Raw genomic sequence first — 25,000 nt, 5'->3', positions numbered from 1 at the left:
AGACAGACAGAACCTAAACTTTTTTACTTTTAAACAACTTAAATTTTGGTACTGATATTAGAACTACTAGTTTTGAAGTGTGCGACTTACGCTGTTTTTAAAGGTCTTTATTTTGTTTAGGAGTCCCTTGCAACAGGTTTACTTCCACTCAAGGTGTAAAAAGCACTTGTATTTTATTATAATAAACAGAGCAGCCTCAGCTCTTTTTTCAGCAGTGTCTAAAATGGATTTTGTCTCTTTAAATCCAAGGCTGGGCCATTTAATCTGCGATTTTTAATGTGTATTTTGTTCAGTAAAACCGGTTCTAGGAAACCTCCAGCATGTATGTTTAGATGGAGCAGACTTTACCAAAAACTATAGAATAGACCCTTTTTACAAGCCTGACTTTTTTAACGGTCATCAGCATCTCAAATCCTTGAAAGTTTTTAATATTTAGATATTTTTAATATTTAATTTTAATATATTTTTTTAAAAACATATGAACTTTTATTTGTATTTCTGTATGTATTATAACATCTTTGCTTTACAATACAAAAAACGAATTACTGCTTGTGCGAGGCATTTCTAATGCAGGGTTTATTGGACAAATTTGACATTATTCTCTTCTCTGGCTGCCGTTATCAGTCTCTCACTATTTTTTTTCTTTTTTGAACATCTTTATAAGATCATCATGGAGTTTCTCTTTTATTATTTCAGCAAATAAGATTGCTTATTTAATAAAAACAAATTATTTGTTGTATTTTCCCAACTATGACGACTTCCACTACTGAGAAACCCGGAAATGTGAAAAAGGTCTAAACACAAGACATGTCACTCATATAGTTTTGAATGGGGAAAAGTGTAACGGTCAATATGGTGAATGAAGCCCTGACTACTAGTATAGGAGCCAATTATCGATCGCTAAAGACTGACATTTGTCCAGAGATAAAGCTCGGACCAGTTATGTGTGTTTTTATGACAGTTTAGTGGTCAACAAATGCACGAATGTGAATACTTGCTTCACAGACATAGATAATATATCCACATAAAGCTTGAAATCTCTACTTTTAAATGAATCAAGTACACTTGAAAACAAAAGTTCAAAAATTTTTTGTAATCTGTATTAAACTAATGCGAGGTACAGTCCATCCTATCAAACATGACAGAAACTACTCAAACGCCCACAAACTTGTAAGCAAATAGTCACTGTCATTTCTGGAGAAGATTCGCCATCAAGACCAAGTTGCGAATTACTTCAGAAGAGCAGCGCGATCTGACAAAGCATTATCCAGAGGATGATAATGTGTAGAATGGCCATAAATGAGGTTGGTGTCGTGATCTCGTTCCACTCGAGTGTGAATGCACATTAGCTCGGGCAACTTTAGAATATGCCGATTTTGTTTGATTCGGACGTTTACAAACTAAGGTTATGAGATAGTTGTTATTTAACTTTATTGGTGATTTCACATATGTAATGTAATCATAAGCTTGGCAAACTTGGAGAATGTTTCCTTATTCAGACAGAAAGCCCGAGCATACTGCCTGAGAGGCGTTTCAAAGATGGCTGCTGAGTGAAATGACTTGCCTTAAAGGGACTTTGACATTACTACACAATGTTGTAGTACTCTGATAAGCTGCACAGTTTTTACATTTAAAATATAACATTTTAATTCAGATTAGTTTTAATCGGTCAATAATGACATTGAGATAATAGTTCTGCGATTATAACAGCTGTTTACATCGCTTCTCAATGAACTACGGCTATTGTAAAAGCTGCTTGTGAAATTACAACATATAATTTAGGTTTTTTACTCCAAACTCACCTCGTAACTACAGTAGAGATATCACGCACAATCAATAAAAGCAGTTAAATCTTCAGTTTTTTCAGCAACCGTTATTTCTCCCGTGTTTTCTTCTTGTGTTTTTTGGATAGGTTATTGAGTTTCTGCAAGAGCACCCTCTGGTTTTTAGTAGGAGATTTAATACAAATCGTACCGTTCTTCCTTGAGAAGATGTGCACGACAATCGCAGCTTTTTCAATCGCATTTGCTATTTAAATTCACTTAATCGCCCAGCCCTATTTAAATCCCGCCTTTCTGAGAGCTCAGTCTGCTCTGATTGGTCAGATAAGGCCCCTGTAATTGCTGTAAGACCCTGCCCTCTGCTGTAATTGCTTAGCCTAGGTTCCACACAACCAATTTGTCCTGGGACAACATGAAAGAATTAAGTTAATTTATTAGTTTTTACAAATTAAATTGGATTGAACATAAAGAAATTAAATTCCCCCCCGCTACCCCCCCCCCCCCCCCCCCCCCCCCCCCCCCCCCAAAAAAAAAAAAAACCACACGTAATAATTGGGTTATTTCAGTTCATTTATAATAAATAGTTTGACCAAACAGCGAACACCATTTTTTTTTTAGTGTAAACACCGAAATAAAAAGTAATGATGGTGTCAGTTTTACTGCATTAATTTAAGAACGAGTTTATTGAAAGTCCAGGCTAAGAGGTCCAGAAAGCAGCATCTTTATAACATGTGACAATTTGGAAACAGTTTTTTGCTAATTTTCATTCATTCATTGATTCATTCATTTTCCTTCAGCTTAGTCCCTTATTTATCAGGGGTCCCAACAGCGGAATGAACCACCAACTATTCCAGCCACAACCTAGTACTGGGAAACACCCATACACTCTCACATTCACATGCACTCATACACTACGGCCAATTTAGTTTATCCAAATAACCTGTACCGCATGCCTTTGGACTGTGGGGGAAACCGGAACACCTGGAGAAAACCCACACCAACAACTGGCCCAGCAGCAACCTTCTTGCTGTGAGGCGACTGTACTAACCACTGAGCCACTATGCCACCCCTATTTCGGCAGAATGAAGACTGGAAATACTGACGACTCATTTCATGGAGCTCAGAATCACTTTCTTTTATTATTTTTAAAATTATCTTTTATTATGCTACAATTGTTGTTTTTGTCACACGGTTTTGATCATTGAAGTTTGCAGACCTCGTATGATGACAAACAGCAACATCTCACGGTGCATGCAGCAAGATAATATCCTTAAAAGCACAAAGAGGTAATTTCCAGCATGTTGTCATTTTCAAAATGGCTAAATGCCCTTTGCTGTACTGACCAGTACTTTATGTACATCATTCTCACACCACATCAAAGCAAAAAAAATGTCAGATATAATTGTTGATGCTCTCTCTGTGTTGTTCTGAGTTTATGGACTGTCACTGGCTCTACGCCCAGAGAAAAAGCATTAAGAGATGCATCATCTCTGTATCATCTTTAGCTCAATGGCAGCCATTAGAAGAACATCTAGAGCTTTTAGAGAATTGTGATTAGATTGATAAGGAAATGGCCTTGCCATCTCTTGAATAAAATTGTTTCAAATAATATTTAGACCTCAGATTTTTTTCAGTGCTTTTTATGAGTGCTTTAATGTTCCATTAAAAAAAAAGATCACCATAAATGAAAATTGTCATTAATTACTCACCGTCATGTTGTTCCAATGCCCTGAGACTTTGTTCATCTTCAAACTGAAATTACAATAGTTTAGATGAATCCCAAAAGCTCTCTCATCCTTCATAGACAGCAAGAGTCTTGAAACATTCCAGAGAGTCCAGAAAAGGAAACAAAAACATTGTCAAAACATTCCATGTGACTTCAGAGCTTCAACTGTAATCAAACGAAGCTCCAAGCACACTTTTGAAGATCTTACTCAGAATCAGAAAGAGCTTTATTGCCAGGTATGTTCACACATACGAGGAATTTGTTTTGGTGACAGAGCTTCTACAGTGCAACACAATTACAGCGACAGGATAAAAACAGATAATAAATATATATTTAAAAAATAGAAGCAAGTAGTGAATTCAAATATACAAATTGACAAGTGTATGTACAGGTATATTACTATATACAACGTTATATGTGCTGCTGTTATGTGCAAATTGGCATGTAAAGTGTGTTGTTAAATAAGTGTATAAGTGTATAAAACACAATTAATATTATCAAGTGTTCATGAGATGGATTGCCTGAGGGAAGAAACTGTTTCTGTGTCGGGCTGTTCTGGTGCGCAGTGCTCTGTAGCGTCGACCAGAAGGTAAAAGCTCAAAGAGGCGGTGTGCTGGGTGTGAGGGGTCCAGAGTGATTTTGGCAGCCCTTTTGCTCGCTCTGGATAAGTACAGTTCTTGGGGAGTAGGAAGGGTTGTACCAGTGATTCGCTCAGCAGTCTGAACTATTCGACGTAGTCTTTGGAGATCGTATTTAGTAGCTGAGCTAAACCAGACAGTTATTGATGTGCAGATGACTGATTCAATGATGGAGGTGTAGAACTGTTTCAGCTGCTCCTTTGGGAGGTTGAACTTCCTCAGCTGACGAAGAAAGTACAGCCTCTGTTGAGCTTTTTTGACAATGGAGTCAATGTGAGTGTCCCACTTCAGGTCCTGAGAGATGGTTGTACCCAGGAACCTGAATGACTCCGCTGCTGCCACAATGCTGTCCATCAATACTCGACGGAACTCCTGAAACAAAACCCACTTTTCCACTATCAGTACAGGTTCTCTTCGCTTAACCATCCCCTTTCATGCCGATCCAGTCCAGTCGTCAGCACAAAAACAGTTTAATTTTCCACTGTGGTGCTGATAATGGAAATCTTGGAATGTGATACAAATGCGCCAGTCATTGCCTTGGTGACATAAATGTAATGTGAACAGCAACATGGATGATGATCAGATGTTTTGGTTTTTGGTCTTCTGATATTTGCTTCATTGAATAACTAATAATAATAATAATAATAATAATAATAATAATAATTAGTGTGATTCTGCGTAGCAAGTTTTGATGCCATTTGCACACATGCTCCTCCACTCCGGCATGATTCAGAATAGTTGTCTAACCGTGCTTAGATTCTGGGTTGAGAATGGTTTAAAAGCATGCCTTGCTTTTCCAGGCTGATGTGAAATGCAAAAAAATGCGTTCGGTGTGGGGACCTTAGTTTTTTGGTGAAATATTGTTTTCAAGAGTCACAAGGAATGCAAAGTGTTGCATTTGGTTTGTTTGTCTGGATTTAGAGAGTGATTTACATCTTTATTTTTCAACCTACTTTCAGCTGATTTACCTCGTATCAGCCAGAAAAGCACAAGATTGTGAAACATTTGTGCACTCTGAAATCCAATCTGCCAATGTTCTGATCATAAGATCTTGGATCCGCTCATTTCTGATTTGTTGGTAGAAAAGCTTGCTGATTGCTTTAGAAACACACTCATACACTCATTCATTCGCACACATGTACATACACACACAAACACACACGCACACAGTCTTTACAATAATTTTTCTTAGTTTGATTGATCACAATGTCTTCTGACGACTTTAAAACTCCAGCCTGTAATACAACCCTTTAGTTTTACTCAAAACATCACACACACACACACTTGCATACTTGTATTGTGTATGGATGCAGATGCAGTAATGAGCATCTCTGCCTGTCGTTTCTTCATCTCTCTCTCCCTCTCTCTCTCTCTGTGTGATCGATCTGTGCAGCTCATTAGCTGAGTGCACAGACATCTTCTCTTCTCCACTCATCTCTCATCCTCCACATGTTCTGTTCATCTGTCTCTGTCCATTTTTGAATTATTTGACACTTTTCACCTTTTGAACTGAGATCAGTCTTGCTTTTTGTCAGTTTTCAATGATGCTTTGCAAGAAAAAAACTGTGGAAATCCTACATAGATAAAAACACAAATCAACATATATTTAATAGATTTTTTAATTTAATTTAATAAATTTTTTAAAAATTATTAATTTTAATTAAATGTTATTTTGTTAATTTTTAAAATTAAATTAAATTTCATTTAATATAATTTATTGAAATAAAATAAAATTAGTCATTTAATTTAATTTTATTATTTAATTTAATTTTTTTATTTTTATTTCATTGCTTGGCCAAATTTTATGAAATACAGTTATTGTGGAAAAAAATAGAAAAGTAAAAATGTAATGTAAAGGAAACGTATAACAAAATTGCATATTGAAAAAGAAGAAAACAGTGACCTGATAATACTATATAGATAAAAAACACAATTTAATTTAATTTAATTTAATTTTATTTTATTTTATTTTATTTTATTTTATTTTATTTTATTTTATTTTATTTTATTTTATTTTATTTTATCATTTTATTTTATTATTTTATTAATTAATTTATTTACTTTTTTTGATTTAATTTAATTTTATTCTATTTTATTTTATTGCTTTGCCATATACATTTGATAGAATTGTGGAAAAAAAAATAGAAAAGTAAAAATGTAATGTAAAGGAAACATGTGAAACAATAGTAATAAATAAAACAATAAAAAAGTTAAAATATAACTAGATGATAATTTATATATCCTTTCATTTCATATCATATCTTCATATACTTTTTTTTTGGCTATGACCAAATTTACTATAGTTAAAATAGTGAAAATTATAAAGAAAAGAAAAATATATATAATATAATGTAAACATTTAACAAAAAAGTAAACATTTAACGAGATGATAATTTCTATATCTTTCCATTTTAATTTTCTTATCAATTTATTGAATTGACTAACTTTACACATTGCCGAATAAAGGTTTATTAAAGGTAGACAAACAAACAAACAGATAAGTAAGTTATCATGCAAGGTAGCATATGAAGAGGTTTAATGAAGATAGATAAACAAACAAAGCTGTCATATAAGGTAACCTATTTTTCTTTTTCATTCTGTCTCTCTTCAGGCTGGAGGAAGTTCCCCGGCCGTTTCCGTTGCATCCATGTCTGCAGAGTCCAGATGAGGAACTGCGCTTCCTGCGCTGCTGTGCTCGTCTGCTCCTGCTGCGTCTGCTGCCCGTGCGGGATGCTCGCTCTCGCAGCCTGCGCCTCCTCTTGGTGGAGGTCGTCACTACTAAAGGTGACCTGGATCTTCTTACAGTTTACACTACACTGGGCGATTGTCCAAACGACAGAACCTGCATATTAATCTTCAAAACATCACATACAGTTGAAGTCAGAATTATTAGTGCCACCCTTTATATTTTCCCCCAATTTCTGTTTAACGGAAAGAAGATTTTTTCAACACATTTCTAAGCATAATAGTTGTTATAACTTAATAACTGATTTCTTTTATCTTTACTATAATGACAGTATATAATATTTGTCTAGATATTTTTCAAGACGCTATATTCAGCTTAAACTGACATTTAAAGGCTTAACTAAGTTAATCAGGCAGGATAGCCCAATTAGGCAAGTTATTGTATAACGATAGTTTGTTCTGCAGACAATCGAAAACAAATATTGTTTAAGAGGGCTAATAATTTTGACCTTAAAGGGCACATAGTTCACCTCTTTTTTATGATTTAATATTAATATTATGGTTCTTCTGAGTGTGCCAGTTTAGGTTCAGTTTAAAACACAATTCAGATTGTTTTATTATAATGTGTTAAAAAGTGTCATGTTGGGGGCGTGTCCACAGTTCGCTGATTTATGGGTGTGTTGCTTCACATGTAGACTAGTTTCAGCTTCCTGCCCAACGTAACAAGGGGGCGGGGCCATGAGCTCACCAGGTCTGCGTTTGCAACAGTCTGACAGGCAGACTGAGAGGATCCGCATTCAGTCGTACATGTACGACTCGGACACAGACCAAGCAGAGAGTACAAAATCATTTGTGTCTTTGTACAGTTTTACAGCCAACTGTGTGCTAGTTTCAAGTGCCGAGCTTGTACACAGAAACTAATAACCACGCACACTGAATTAACTTTGACTGAGGCACCGGATGCGCCGCTCGAAGCCGTGACACGGCACACTAGACACTCTCTGTGATGCGGCAGAACCATGAAGTGTCCCGAATCGTCGCGCAACGCATTTTTGAATTCTAAACATAGGTTTCTGCAGCGGTCCGTTGCGCCCAGCCGTCGACTTGAGTGTACCCTGATAGAAACCTATGTTTAGAATTCTAAAACGCATGCTAGTTAAGATCACAGGGAGCTTCTGGGATCGCGAGAAATGCAAACGGCTGAAGTATAAGGTAGACTCAATGAGAAGTACACATGTTTGCAAACCTACCTAAAGATACAACCAATAATTCCGATTAGAGTGATAATGTGGAGAATATTGCTCTTGTGTTGAGCCCAATGAGCCTTGCATTTAAAAATAGAGCTAGCGTGTTCCTTTAGTGATATCGCTTCGACTCACGCTGAAAATGGCGGACGTGAATCAACAAACTGAGAATATGATGACGCGCCTGTCAATCAATATTGGTGGGCGGGGGGACCGCTCTCCTACGTCAGGTAGTGGTCGATTTGAAAACAGCTCCAATTGGTCCACCGTTTTTTATGTTGTTAAATTGAAAAAAAAGCACTGGGTGTGTTTATATCACCCCAATATGACGGTCTATACACCTTACATGCACATATGTCTCTCCAAACAGCTTGAAAAGATTTTTTTTTACCATAGGTGCCCTTTAAAATGGTTTAAAAAAGAATTAAAGCTGCTTTTATTCTAGTCGAAATAAGACAAATAAATCTTTAACCTGAAGAAAAAACATTATAGGAAATACTGTGAAAAATTCCTTTCTCTGTTAAACATCATTTAAGAAATATTTTTAAAATAATAAAACAATTACTGGCGGGCGAATCATTTTGACTTCAACTGTACATAATAAGTACTAAACATCACATAAATAATAAATGCTGAACATCGCATACATAATAAATGCAAGGCTGTTGGGCCATCGGTGGATTAAATTCTGATCTACGTGATGTAGTTGTGTTTTGTGTATGAATATCACATGAGCAACAGTGCTGTTCTCCAGAATAGCAATCGATTGTAAATGTGAACTGGATTGAACTTGCTAACCCTTCAATTCAAGTTCAAATAAGTCAATAATAATTGAGCTACATTTTAGATGCAGTAGCATCAGTTTTTTCTGTTTTGCCAGCAAGAATAGTTTCAAACAAACACGGACAACAGTCTCAGATCAACATTGCAGTGTTTCGTTCTGAAATGAACCTGTTTTTGAACGAATCTAGTGGCTTAGTGATTCAACGATTAATTCACAAAGCCAGCTGTGTTTATAATTTGAAATGCCAGGCACTTTTAAAGACACATTATATCATTTTTTCCACTAGAGGGCGTGTATTCACAACAAACAAAAGTGTAGTTTAATGACTGTGACTGAGTGTGAAATCATGGGAGTTGTGCTCTTCATTACATCCCAATGTTATACACTACTAGTGACTAGGGAGCACACGACAGAGATTTTATTTTAATCAACTGAGCAAATGTGTATTAAATCGATTAAAGGGCACATAGTTTACCTCTTTTTTATGATTTCATATTAATATTATGGTTCTTCTGAGTGTGCCAGTTTAGGTTCAGTTTAAAACACAATTCAGATTTTTTTATTATAATGTGTTAAAAAGTGTCATGTTGGGGGCGTGTCCACAGTTCGCTGATTTAGGGGTGTGTTGCTTCACATGTAGATTAGTTTCAGCTTCCCGCCAACGTAACAAGGGGGCGGGGCCATGAGCTCACCCGCTCTGCGTTTGCAACAGTCTGACAGGGAGACGGAGAAGGAGAGAGAGGATCACCATTCAGTCGTACATGTACGACTCTGACACAGACCAAGCAGAGAGTACAAAATCATTTGTGTCTTTGTACAGTTTTACAGCCAACAGAAACTAATAACAACGTACACTGAATTAACTTTGACTGAGGCACCGGATGCGCCACTCGAAGCCGCGACACGGCACACCAGACACTCTCTGTAGCGCGGCAGAAACATGTATCCCGAATCGTCGCGCCACGCATTTTTGAATTCTAAACATAGGTTTCTGCAGCGGTCCGCGGCGCCCAGCCGTCGACTTGAGTGTACCCTGATAGAAACCTATGTTTAGAATTCTAAAACGCATGCTAGTTAAGATCACAGGGAGCTTCTGGGATCGCGAGAAATGCAAACGGCTGAAGTATAAGGTAGACTCGATGAGAAGTACACATGTTTGCAAACCTACCTAAAGATACAACCAATAATTCCGAATAGAGCGATAATGTGGAGAATATTGCTCTTGTGTTGAGCCCAATGAGCCTTGCATCTAAAAATAGAGCTAGGGTGTTCCTTTAGTGATATCGCTTCGACTCAAGCTGAAAATGGCGGACGTGAATCAACAAACTGAGGATATGATGACGCGCCTGTCAATCAATATTGGTGGGCGGGGGGACCGCTCTCCTACGTAAAGTTGCGGTCAGTTTGAAAACCGCTCCAATTGGTCCACCGTTTTTTATGTTGTTAAATTGAAAAAAAAGCACTGGGTGTGCTTATATCACCCCAATATGACAGTCTATACACCATACATGCACATATGTCTGTCCAAACAGCTTGAAAAGTTGATTTTTTACCATAGGTGCCCTTTAAACCATTGAACATTATTTTACTGGAAAAGTTTTTTAAATTGTTTTACAATTATTCGGGGGGTTTTTTCATTAAAAACTTAATAATAGTGTTGTTTTTCATAAAAAAATAAATAAAAAAATAAAATAAAAACACTACAAAAAGTACCGATTAGAGAACCGTTAAAGTACCGAACCGATAAGTGGTGTCGTTAAAAGTAGTAATACCATTAAAACCTTAACGATACCGATGTGGGTCACACCAATCACTCGATGCAGAAGTATAAATCAGCCTTTAGACTTACATTTAAGCCATGATAAAATTATTTAAAGGGATTATCCACCCAAAAATTAAAACTGCCTCAACATTTACTCTCCCTAATGTGGGTTTCTTTCTTCTGTTGAACACAATAGAAGAAATTTGGACAAATGCTGGTTGATGGTACCCACTGACTTTAATGGAAGGATAAGAAGTACAATGGAAGTCATTGGATCCCATCAACCATCATGTCAAAATGTCTTAATTTGTGATCATTCAACAGAAGATTGAAAATCAATTATGTTTTGGACAAGTAAAAGGTGAGTAAATGGTGAGAATAATTTTTTGGGTGAATTATCCCATTATTGTAACAATTATTCATTTATTCATTCATTCATTCATTTCGGCTTTGTCCCTTTATTAATCAGGGGTTGACACACTGGAATGAACCGCCAACTTATCAAGCATATGTTTTATGCAGCGGATGCCCTTACAGCTGCAACCCCGTACTGGGAAACACCCATACACTCTCATTCACACACATACACTACGGACAATTTCGTTTATTCAATTCCCCTATAGCGCATGTGTTTGGACTGTGAGGGAAACTGAAGCACCCGGAGGAAACTTACGCCAACACGTGGAGAACATGCAAAAGCTAGCGTTAGATGTTTTTGTAAAGGACATTACTGAATCATGAGTAAGGGTGTGTGTGTTTTTAATATCCGCTCATCTCTGCACATGAAGTACCTCCAGTCATCACAGCCCCTTTGTCTCTCCAGCAGCACATCTGTCTGTCTGTCTGTCGCCAATAATAGATTTAATTAGTAATTTCATGGCAAATCACAGACAATTACAATCACACGTCTGCTGCTGGTCGAAAAAAAAAAAAGATCCTGGAATCAATTTTCTGGTCAAAATCTGTAGTACATGTCTGATGAGCCCTTACACAAAAGGCGCATTGTAAGAACGATGAACAGACAATCAGCTCCAACAGACAGACGTCGATTGAGAATCTGTACCTCCAGCCAAAAACAAGATTTTGCCCAAAATCGAATTCTCAAGTTGTGATAGTGGCGGTGAAAGGAAGCTTTGTTCAGACAGACGGGGATTTATCAGTGCGCAGAACATGAGCAGTAAAGCTCTGCGTTTGGTTTTGATTCATGAAGGCAAATGACTTCTACTTATCAGAGTGTTGTACTGCTTTTCAGCCGCATTAAATATCGTCGTCACTACACCACGTCAGGGGAAAGTTATGACTAACAAGAGCTAATCTGTGTGCGAAAAACGTTCCCAACAGTGCAGCTTGCAAAAGGCATTGATGTCGTTTCATATTTCTATCAAACATTAAAGGCTACTGGTAATTACATGGTTCTGTTTGTTTCTTGACTGCACGGTGGCGCAGAGGGTGTCACGATTGCCTCACAGCAAGAAGGTTGCTGGTTCGAGCCCCGGCTGGGTCAGTTGGCTTTTCTGTGTGGAGTTTGCATGTTTTCCACGTGTTCGGGTGGGTTTCCTCCGGGTGCTCCGGTTTCTCCCACAAGACATGCGGTACAGGTGAATTGGGTAGGCTAAATTTGTCAGTGGTGTATGTGTGTGAATGAGTGTGTATGGACGTTTCCCAGTGATTGGTTGCAGCTGGAAGGGCATCCGCTGCGTAAAATATATGCTGGATAAGTTGGCGGTTCATGGCACTGTGGCGACCCCATATTAATAAAGGAACTAAGCCGAAAAGAAAATGAATGAATGAATGTTTGTTTCTTAAAGGGATAGCACCCCCAAAAAAACAAATAGAAACTCAGCCTTGACTTTTTTCAAAACGGTTTTATTTTTAGTTAATAGTTCAAATTTGAACATAAAGGAAGATCATTTGTAGAATGGTGAAAACCGGTAACCATTGACTTGCATGGCTATTGATATCTATTGTAGGAAAAACAAATACGATGTTTTCATCCACCTATTTTTATGCGCATTTTAGATATGTGCATAAAAAATGGTTGATGAAAACCCCAAGATGCACATGCATTTTGAAAATGCGCATAAAAACACTTATGAAGATTGCAGACACAGATAAGAGGTTTTCACTGACTGTAGGCTATAATTTCTGTTGTTTTGAACCTAAATACGGACGAAATGTCTGCTATATGTACTTCTTCTGTAGTTGGGAACATATCGGAGACTGTAAGGGGCTGTATGTGTTTATATATGTTCATTTATTTAGTTATTTAATATAATTACAGATGTTACAGTAGGCTGTTTCGCACTGTCATTGATCTGCAGTTATAATCAACTCATGTTCATTGAAAAGTTAGTAATAAACATTTCTACACAAGTATTTATGTGTATGAAGCATCTGTTTTGTGAGAAGTGCTTCTCATATGATATGTGAACGACCCATACAGCTTTATTGTAGACATTTCCTCCAGCGAGAATGATGTCGACTGAAACGTTCTGTCATACACCACGCCCACCAAAAGGGTACCCTTGTTAGTGGAAACCCAAGCCTGATAAAGGTGACCCGTACCAAACCGAACCGTACCGTACCAGTCAGTGCCAAAACTGTGATACAAAAACCAGTCTGACAATTTAGTAAACCGTCCCACCAATAATATTTACTATTTGTGTATAAATGATTCATGCCTATTAAAATCCCAATTTTTGCACTGTTGCTTCAGGAAGCAGCTGCTAGATTAACTTTTAACCCATTTTCCTCTGGTCTGGGTTAATATTGGAGGAAGCATTTGCATCTGTTGTCTCAGACTGGCAGGTTGCCACTCACTTTTTAATTTTTCATGGCGAGACGTCATCGGCAGCTCTGTCTGGCAGTAATGAGGCACTGCCTCGTGCTCTGTCTGCGGCGTCTCAGCGTTCCTCATCATCCCTACGTCAACAAGACCCCGTGTAGCTTTTCACATCTCATCCTAATTGAGAGATTGGCACAAGCGTGATGAGCTTTTCAGAGTAACTGCTTGATTTCATGTGTGATGTGTTGTGTGGGCTCTAATTAGCTCTTCCATAGCTGTCTGCCATCTACATGTACTGTTTATGATGGAAAGGAAATCTGAATCAAGACTGATTTTTAGGGTGCTTACACACCTATCTGCTTGTTAAGTGTGACATCACCAGGTCCAAGCGCTATATCAAACTGTATGGGGAGACTCATCAAATAGTAATAATAAACTTTTACAAATCGATGTATAACTACATAGCTACATCGTCTACTAACTACCTGTGGCGTTATTTCAATGACAAATGTCGTGAGCGCAGTATTACGAGTCGAGATCGCATTTATGTAATAGCCCACAGCATGCGACTCTCTTTGCTTGCGTGCCGATTTCCTCTGCTAGTGCACAAAGCTTCTTGCCCTCAAATACGCGCTGCTCAAGTGCAGACAGTGTTGCCAGATTGGGCGGTTTTGAATTAATTTTTGTGGGTAAAAAGTGACATAGGCGGGTAGTGAAAATATGGGCAACGGCGTGCCCGCCAGCCCCTGTCTGCCCTCATAAACCTGTTTTGATCTCCCAAAGAGATGCCATAGCCCCATTGTTCGCAAACATATGCTTAGAACAGTGTATAAACGCTTGTGATCTCGACAGCTTTTGGGCTGGGAACAGTCAGCATCATCTGGCAACACTGAGCGCAGATCTTCTTGTGCGCTCTCAATCCGTAATTTCATGTACTCCGCTCTTGCAGTTTTAATTTAATAATTAGACAACTAAGATGTCAAGTAGTGTCCACATTTTTCACTGTAGAGAAAAAAATGATTTTATATTTGTGTCTGTCTCTGTGTGTGTGTGTGTATAAGGTTGAAGTCAGAATTATTAGCCCCCCTTTGAATTTTTTTTTTGGATGTTTCCCAAATGATGTTTAACAGAGGAAGGAGATTTTCACAGTATGTCTGATAATATTTTTTCTTCTGGAGAAAGTCTTAATTGTTTTATTTCGGCTAGAATAAAAGCAGTTTTAAATGTTTTAAAATTTATTTTAAGGTCAATAATATTATTAGCCCCTTTAAGCAAATTTTTTTCGGCTGTCTACAGAACAAACCATCATTATACAATAACTTGTCTAATTACCCTAACCTGCCTAGTTAACCTAATTAACCTAGTTATGCCTTTAAATGTCACTTTAAGCTGTATAGAAGTGTCTTGAAAAATATCTAGTCAAATATTATTTACTGTCATTAGAAATGAGTTATTAAAACTATTATGTTTTGACATGAGTTGAAATAAATCTTTTTTCCGTTAAACAGAAATTGGGGAAAAAATAAACAGGGGGGCTAATAATTCAGACTTCAACTATATATATATATATATTAAATATATACACATATTAAATATATACACATATAATTATTATTTTTTCTTGTTTTTTGCAGTTAAGGTTTTAAAATTAAATCAGTTGTCTGTATTTAATGAAATATTAATGATTAATCAGTCTGTATTTAATTGTGTTTGTTTTTGTAATTGGATTCAAAATCGATTGGCTACATTTTTTAAAAAGTTTTTTTAATATTTTTTTTAATATATAATTTTTTTATATCCCTAGCTTTTACATTTAAATGCTTTCTGTATTTATAGATTTATAGATTCTGTATTTCTGTATTCATATTTAAAAAAAAAGGTTATATTTTGTTATATTTTGCTATTTTGTATTATTATAAGAATTTTAAAATAATAATCATTCATTTATTCATTCATTTTCTTCTCGGCTTAGTCCCTTTATTAATCCGGGGTCCCCACAGCGGAATGAACCGCCAACTTATCCAGCATATGTTTTACGCAGCGGATGGCCTTCCAGCTGCAACCCATCTCTGGGAAACATCCATACACATTCAGTCACACACATACACTATGGACAATTTAGCCTACCCAATTCACTTTCACCACATGTCTTTGGACTGTGGGGGAAACCGGAGCACCCGGAGGAAACCCACACCAACGCAGGGAGAACATGCAAACTCCACACAGAAACAGAAAACAAACTACCTACTGCGGCACTACGTTGCCCCAAATAATAATCTTTACATCAGTTTTATGTATATGCATTAATATGCAAATTATAATTATAGTTTTTGTTGGTGTGTAATTGTGTTTCATGCAGTAGTTTTACCTTATTTAAGATCTTTAAAATGATTTGATTGTAATGAAATAATGGTCTAATTATGCATTTAAAAGTCTTGAGCAGCTTTTCATAAGGAACTTCTTGTGCAGCTACAGTATTTAACTTTTTAAAAGCTTTGCCTGACTCTAGTTCAACTGCTTGAAATTCAGTTATGGGTAGCTTGTGGTTTGTGAAGTGTGAACGTCAATATAATTATGCCTCCTACCTTTTGGAGTGGTTTTCATGTCGAGCCTTTAATGCCTTAAAATGCTTGTCAGGCCTCAAGGTTTTGGTACAAAGCTTTTAATTGGTTCTCTCTTTCTCTTTGCAGTGCTCAAACCGTTGGTGGATGTTTTGAGCGATCCGGACTACATTAATCGCATGCTGCTAGCTCAGTTAGAGCACAGGGAGCAAGTGAACGAGCATCATAAGAAAGCGTACACGTATGCGCCATCCTACGAGGAGTTCATCAAACTCATCAGCAGCAGCTCTGACATACAGTTCCTCAAACAGCTCAGGTGAGAAGCACACGGCGGCCCTTCAGCTTTACATTTCCCATCATTTTGCAGTCATTGCATTGGTGTGCATGTTAAAAAAATAGAGTAAAATGGGTAAAGCATATTGTTTGGCATAAAAGGTGTTGAAAGGTGCACTAAGCAAAAATTTAATTCTTTTTTGACCACAGTGTTGGACCGAATACCAGAACACACTTTCAGCCAATCAGCAGTAAGAGGCGTGTCTTTTAACTGTAGCGGAGAGTTCAAAAATGGGTGTGGTCATGTTTGGTTATGGGATTTTGTTTTGGGCGATTTCAGATGTCAACTTCATTTGTCAAAAATCTCTTCAAGACCGGGGTGCACCAAACCGACCTGTCTGTGTGTGCTTTAGTGTTGCAAGATATTGGTTGCTATTATTAGAGTTGGCAAAATAATTTTTTTATTTATATATTTGTTTTACATTATTTTATATTGTTATTATTTTATTTTATTTATTTATTTTAATTTTGAATTTTTATTTATTTATCTTTATTTATTTTACATTTTTATTTATTTATTCTTATATATTTTTATATTTATTTATTTATTTAAATTTTACATTTTTATTTATTTATCTTTATTTATTTTAGATTTTTATTTATTTATTTTTATATATTTTTATATTTATTTATTTATTTAAATTTTACATTTTTATTTATTTATCTTTATTTATTTTAGATTTTTATTTATTTATTTTTATATATTTTTATATTTATTTATTTATTTATTTAAATTTTACATTTTTATTTATTTATCTTTATTTATTTTAGATTTTTATTTATTTATTTTTATATATTTTTATATTTATTTATTTATTTATTTAAATTTTACATTTTTATTTATTTATCTTTATTTTTGATTTTTATTTATTTATTTTTATATATTTTTATATTTATTTATTTATTTATTTAAATTTTACATTTTTATTTATTTCTCTTTATTTATTTTTGATTTTTATTTATTTATTTTTATATATTTTTATATTTATTTAATTATTTATTTAAATTTTACATATTTATTTATCTTTATTTTTGATTTTTATTTATTTATTTTTATATATTTTTATATTAAATTTTTATTTATTTATCTTTATTTTTTTATTTTATATATTTTTATATTTATTTATTTATTTATTTATTCATTTTTATTTATTTTTTTATTTTATTAATTTATTATTATTAATTAATTTTATTAATTAATTTATTTTTATTTATTTATTCTAGTGCTGTCCATCGATAAAAAACAAACAAACAAATTAATCACACTTTTTTTGCAATTAATCGTGATTAATCTCATTTAAAAAACTGAAACTTTGGCTATTCAAATGTAAAATTAATGTAAACTCAAGACAAAGAAACTATTTAAATTCAAAATATGATTGTTTATCAGTATTTTTGTTCAACTTGTAACACAGATTTCTTCATGTAAACAATATACCCGCAATAAACCATCAAGATCCTCAAACTGTTGGCTTGAAAGCCAGATTTATTACAGAAATAAAAACACAGGCATGTTAGTGCCAGTTGAATTTCAAAACAATCAATGCCAATAACAAACAAAAATGATTTCCATGTTGGATTCTAAGTGGACTGCAAAAAAAAAAAAAAATCCAAAATACAGGCGTTGTTAAAATTTGTTTTAAAATTGCAACTTATTTTTGTGTTTTAACAATTTTATTTTAATTGAACTTTTTTTTTTTTTGAAGTAAATCCTGAAAGTATTTTTAACACCAAAAGAGAGTCTGTCCTGACGTAAGCTGTTAGTAAATCTGCTTAATAGGTTATTGATTAATCTGACTGTGTTTTAACATAGCTTTAGAGTTGGCGGATGACTCACTAAAGCCGTCTGGATTTCCACCCTTTGGCCACATCCAAACCAATTTATTTCAGTGCAAAAATAGTTCTGTTGGAAAGCAATTTCAGTTTCTTTCGCTCAGACAATTCACTCTTTAAATAGGTGAACTGGAAGTCAGCGCTGTCATTAATTGTCACTTTCGTAGCTCGCAGTATCGAGTCGTATCACAGAGGACATTTGTCATTTGAGGTTTCTTCCGCCAGAGTTCAGATCTGGATGAATTATCTGCGACACGGTGACATTTAAAGCCTCGGAGAAACTTTTCAGCCGTATTGATCCGGAGACTAAAGGATGGAGATGGATAGGAAAGTGACAGGCAGGAACGGTCAGACTGAAATAAAAGCATTGTGATTATAATGTGCTGTCTTTGACTGGCATCATGAAGACTGAAAATGTGTCAGGAATCACTTGTAGAGATTTTAAGCAGTCATCCCAACGACAACTTCTGTCAAAAGCTTTAGCAAAGACTGCAATTTACAAAGGTAAGAAGTCTTTAGTGAAAGCATGGCTTGAAGAAGAAACCTATCTGCTTCTGGTCTTGAGCAATGAGGGTAAAAAAATGTACTGTTAAACTTCAGACGGTGAATTATACTCTGTGTTTGTAGTTACACCTTTCTAGAGGTGCAGATGGAAGGAGATAACATGCGTACATATTGAATTACTCAGATAAAGGGATTGAAAAATAATATTTGAACTAATCCTTTGTGTTACAAATCTATGAAACCAATGGCTTGAATCATTTTCCAAGTTCACCACATGCTAAATTAATACTATACTACCTGACAAAAGGCTTGTTGTCTATTCAAGTTTTAGGAAACAGCAAATAATAAGTTGACTTCTAGTTGATCATTTGGTATCAGATGTGGCTTATATGAAAGGCAAAGGCCTCTAGATTACGCTTATTTTAGCTAAAAAAAATATGATCATACCTTGATTTTTAATTATTTAATTAGGACAGCAAGATCTGACATTCGCTTAGACAAAAGTCTTGTCACTTAACAGAAATAGTGTCCAGTATAGAATATAAAGTCATGGTGCAGTGGAAACAGAATCAATATTGTGTATGTTATGACCCCCATGAGCTTGGAGGACTGTGTCCATACATCTCTGCAATGACTCAAATCACTTCAGTGTTTCCTCTAGGATTTTTTCCAGCTGTGGCGGCAGGCCTTTTGTACACAGATCTACTAACTATCTGTGGCGTTATTTCAATGTCAAATGTCGTGAGCGCATTTATGAATCTCTTTGCTTGCGTGCCGATTTCCTCTGCTAGTGCACAAAGCTTCTTGCACACCCTCAAATACGTGCTGCTCAAGTGCAGACAGTGTTGCCAGATTGGGCGGTTTTGAATTTATTTTTGCGGGTGAAAAGTGACATAGGCGGGTAGTGAAAATTTGGGCGGTTTTGCAACGGCGTGCCCGCCAGCCCCGGTCTGCCCTCATAAACCTCCACTGAAAAAAATTATTCAAAGATGATTCCTTGGAATTACTAATTTTTTTTAACGTTAGGTGGTTGTAAACAATTTATTTGGGTTGAATTTAAACAAACAAATTAAGTTGAACATTGCTCAATTTAATTTGTTTGTTTAAATTCAACACAAATAAATAGTTTGCAACAGTTTTGCATGCAACACTTTTTTCAGTGTGTTTTGATCTCCCAAAGAGATGCCATAGCCCCCGTTCTTCAAACATATGCTTAGAACAGTGTATAAACGCTTGTGATCTCGACAGCTTTTGGGCTGGGAACAGTCAGCATCATCTGGGAACACTGAGCGCAGATCGTCTTGTGCGCACTGAAATAAACGCTGCTGAAGTGTGATTTAGTGCGTTTATGTAACGAGTATGTCTCCAACATTTATTAGATTTGCTAGGAATACTTATGAATGTCTCCAATAGACCTCCAGAGCGGTATTAATGCGTCCTGAAGTAAAGTGAAACAGCTATACGTCGTGTTTACCTGCCAGTCAGTCAGTCAGCACGTAACCTTAAAGGTTTAAACAAATGACACACAGCACTACTACGGTCGGTTACAGAAAAGTTCTCGCGGTTATAATTCACTTACCCTTTAATACGTTTTGGTGCGATTATCACCCGCTATTAAAAAAAATTTAATGTTTTGAATGAGAAGCTGTAATGTAGCCGTGGCGGGATGAATTTTGGTGTGGTGCCCCGTCATGGAAGATTGAATGTAGCGGAAACCATGCACTTCGTAATAAAGTCATTTGGAATGTCAAAGAAAGCGTTCTTGCAGGACTCCCAGAGTTCATCAAGATTCTTTAAATTCATCTTCAATGCCTCCTCCTTCATCATACCCCAGACATGCTCAATAATGTTCATGCCTGGTGACTGGGCTGGCCAATCCTGGAGCACCTTGATCTACTTTGCCTCCAGGAACTTTGATGTGGAGGCTGAAGTATGAGAAGGAGCACTATCCTGCTGAAGATCTTGCCCTCTCCTGTGGTTTGTAATGTAATGGGCAGCACAAATGTCTTGACACCTTAGGCTGTTGATGTTGCCATCCACTCTGCAGATCTCTCACACGCCCCATACTGAATATAACCCCAAACCATGATTTTTCCTTCACCAAACTTGACTGATTTCTGTGAGAATCTTGGGTCTATGCGGGTTCCAGTAGGTCTTCTGCAGTATCTGTGATGATTGGGATGCAGTTCAACAGATGAATCGACATTCCGCCACTTTTCCAAGTCATCAACTAGACTATAGGATTAGTTAATCCACAATAGGCACTCCGTTAAATATCATAACCTTCCTGTAAAATTTTTATTTAGTGGTTATGCAATGTAATGTTATTAAAATGAGTGTTATGTGTACTGTCACCTTCAATAAAAGCATTTCGCTGGTCGTCTGTCAACTCTACAGTTTACCAGAGGCCTTTGTTTCCATGACGACTATACTCCTTTTGGGTTTTTTTTCTTCAGTCACTCGGTCTCTTCACGTCTACAGTTGAACAGCTCATCAGCCAGAGAGGGTGTTTTTGTAGATAGGCTTCAGTTCGACATGCACAAAGGGTTAAACAGTCTTTGTTTGAAAGCTGAAAGAGCGAGCGAGCCGCTAAAGGGGATGTTCATTGTGTCAGGGAAATTCAGCATCTATAATTCGACCATCTCATTATACACACTAGGAGGAAACCTGAGGTCAGGTAATGAGATTGTTGCTAGGTGACACTGCTAAACACACGGAGCGGAGATTGTAAAAACAGCTTGAGTTGTGGCTCTTTTTGCTTTGAAGAAGCAGAGAAATAAAGCTTCAAGATCTCTGAAAAGCAGCTTTGTGCTGATTGAATTAGTGCAAAAATCTATGGAAGGGCAATGGATGTGATGCTGCTTTCAAATCCCACTTAGAAGTTACTTTATGTAATATTGCAGCATTTATTATAAACTGCATAAACATCTTTGCAGATCATGCTATTAAAGTCGTACTATTTTCTTAAAAGGGACCTATTATGCAAAATCACTTTTATAAGGGGTTTAAACTGAGTTGTGTGGCAGCAGTGTGTGAATATAGCCAGCCTCTAATGGTAAAAATGTATTAAGTCATCAGAGTGGGAAAGCCCCACCCACTAGTAACAGTAGAGTGTTTTTTTGCATAAACTTCAATGGAAACACATTTAGAATCAGAATCAGCCAAGTCTGCACAACAAATATATATACAGTATATATACATACTTACATACATACACTTACCGTGTACTTTGTTAGGAACACCTTACTTGTACCACGTTGGACCCCTTTTAACCTTCAGATCTGCCTTAATCCGTCATGGAATAGATTCAACAAGGTACTGGAAAATTCCTCAGAGATTTTGCTCCAGATTGACATGATAGCATCACGCAGTTACTGCAGATTTGTCGGCTGCACATCCATGATGTGAATCTCCCGTTCCACTGCATCCCAAAGGTTCTCTATTGTATTGAGATTTGGTGAATGTGGAGGCCATTTAAATACAGTAAACTCATTGTCATGTTCAAGAAACCAGTCTGAGATGATTCACGCTTTATGACATGGTGCGTTATCTTGCTGGAAGTAGCCATCAGAAGATGGGTACACTGTGGTCATAAAGGGATGGACATGGTAGGCAACAATACTCAGGTAGGCTGTGGCATTTACACAATGCTCAATTGGTACTAATGGGCCCAAAGTGTGCCAAGAAAATATCCCCCACACCATTACACCACTACCATCAGCAGTCTGAATTGTTGATACAAGGCAAAATGGATCCATGCTTTCATGTTGTTGATGCCAAATTCTGACCCAACCATCTGAATGTCACAGCAGAAATGGAGACTCATCAGACCAGGCAATCTTCTATTGTCCAGTTTTGGTGAGCCTGTGTGAATTGTAGCCTCAGTTTCCTGTGCTTAGCTGACAGGAGTGGCACCCGGTGTGGTCTTCTGCTGCTGAAGCCCATCCGCCTCAAGGTTGGACGTGTTGTGTGTTCAGAGATGCTCTTCTGCAGACCTTTGTTGTAACGAGTGCTTATTTGAGTTACTGTTGCCTTTCTATCAGCTGGAACCAGTCTGGCCATTCTCCTCTGACCTCTGACATCAACAAGGCATTTGCGCCCACAGAACTACCGCTCACTGGATATTTTCTCTTTTTCAGAGCATTCTCTGTAAACCCTAGAGATGGTTGTGCGTGGGAAAACCCAGCAGATCAGCAGTTTCTAAAATACCCGTGTGGCACCATCAACCATGCCACATTCAAAGTCACTTAAATCACTTTCTTCCCCATTCTGATGCTCAGTTTGAAAATCAGCAGATCGTCCTGACCTAAATGCCTGGAGTTGCTGCCATGTGATTGGCTCATTAGAAAATTGCGTTAATGAGCAGTTGGACAGGTGTAGCTAATAAAGTGGCCGATGAGAGTGTACATACATATATACAGTTGAAGTCAGAATTAATAGCCCTCCTTTGAATTTTTTTCTTTTTTAAATACTTCCCAAATGATGTTTAACACAGCAAAGAAATTCTCACAGTATGTCTGATAATATTTTTTCTTCTGGAGAAAGTCTTATTTGTTTTATTTCGGCTAGAATAAAAGCAGTTTTAAATTTATTAAACCCCATTTTAAGGTCAATTTTACTAGCCCCCTTAAGCTATATATTATTTGACTGTCTACAGAACGAACCATCGTTATACAATAACTTGCCTAATTATCCTAACCTGCCTAGTAAACCTAATTAACCTAGTTAAGCCTTTAAACGTCACTTTAAGCTGTATAGAAGTGTTTTGAAAAATATCTAGTCAAATATTATTTACTGTCATCATGGCAAAGACAAAATAAATCAGTTATTAGAAATGAGTTATTAAAACTATTATGATTAGAAATGTGTTGAAAAAAAAATCTTCTCTCCAACAGAAATCGGGGAAAAATAAACAGGGGGGCTAATAATTCTGGCTTCAACTGTATATGGTTTATGTGCAATATGTGCATTGTTGACTTTTTTTTTTTTTTTTTGTACAAATAAGAAATAAAAATATTTATATTAAAGTATCTACAATTAATCAATAAAGTGTCTATTGGTAACAAAAACCATAACCAGTATATGTCCTGTATGTTTAGGACCATAAGAAATAGGTACAATCAAAAAAATATATATATTTTTTTGCTTGTTCAAACTACTTAATTACTAGGTCATAAATAGTATTAACTACGTAACACTACTGAAACAACACAACACAATTCTTGAGATTTCATTGGGACAGCTTATTTTTTTAATGTTCAATCCACATAAATTTGTTAAAAGTGTTAAGTTAACTTTTTGTGTTGGGACTTCATGAATTAATTATGTGGAACCTTGCATTTTTTACAGTGTAGCAACTGATGTGCTAACTATTTAAGTTGGATATGGCCTGAGAAAAAAAAAAAAGTTTTATTACTAAAGTTCAGCATGTGCATCAAAAAAGTTATGTGATTTTTATTTTAACAAATCGTATGAGAGCAAACAAGACTTTGCGGTGATGCAGAACGCTCATTTCCATCAATACCACATACCGTGTGTTCGAGTCTCATGTTACAGCAGGTCATTTTTGAAGGTCACCCTCTAAATCATAATGAAATACCCTTACTCTACACCAGCTACTTACTGCAATGTTCTCAAATTACAGTACTGCTATTTGACTTTCATGAAGCAATTTCATTCATTCTCTCTCTCCGCCTCGTTCTCCCTCACCAGGAACAGCAAAAATCTGTAATAAAAATTTCCAGAGGATCCATTTCGTTAATTTAGTGTGAATATTTTATCCTCCAAAGAGTTTCTCAATGAAACATTAGTAGCCTTGAAATCCTAATGCTATCATTCTTCAGTGCTGAGATCTGTTCGTGGAAGCAGTTTTATTCTGCAGAGTCTGAGTTGAACAGAAAATGTCCTTGTCTCTAGGTCGACGTCTGAGGATCATTTTTAACCCACACGACTGTTCATGACTTGGCATTTAGTTAATAAGGTTGCTTTGTTTAGAAATACATGGCAAGTCTTGCTTTAATTGAGGTATACCGTATGAGTACAAACTGGATTAAACTAATCTCCTCAGGGGTTTATAGATGATGTAATTTATCAGTTTGCATTTTTACACAATCTTAAAAACTTATGGGAGATTATAAATGAATTGTTATTTTAGTGTTATTCGAGTGCTTTTATAAGGGCTGGATGATAAAGCAAAAAACAATGTATATATATATTTCAAGAATACACCATTAATGATTAATTTTAACATTTAATAATGCAATTTAAAATTGAAAAGTTTGTTTAATAGGCCTGAGCTGACATGAATTAACAAGGAAAATGAGTATTTGTGTTAACATTATCATTACAAAAGAAAATCATCAAT

The 25,000-nt window shown here is 36.1% G+C and overlaps 1 protein-coding gene across 1 annotated transcript in view; it reads left to right on the top strand.

Annotated features, from left to right (window-relative positions):
• Positions 1-25,000, top strand: part of snx25 (sorting nexin 25) — an 84,403-nt gene that overhangs the window by 21,746 nt on the left and 37,657 nt on the right. The window contains exons 4-5 of the mRNA XM_056472287.1: positions 6,757-6,929; positions 16,096-16,282. Coding sequence (XP_056328262.1) covers positions 6,757-6,929; positions 16,096-16,282 — 360 coding nt within the window. The remainder of the gene's footprint in view (positions 1-6,756; positions 6,930-16,095; positions 16,283-25,000) is intronic.

This window comes from Danio aesculapii, chromosome 14 (assembly GCF_903798145.1).
Source record: "Danio aesculapii chromosome 14, fDanAes4.1, whole genome shotgun sequence".
In the NCBI taxonomy this organism is placed as follows: Eukaryota; Metazoa; Chordata; class Actinopteri; order Cypriniformes; family Danionidae; genus Danio; species Danio aesculapii.
The sequence above is the reverse complement of the archived record's forward strand: the minus strand, read 5'-3'. Positions and strand labels throughout refer to the sequence as shown.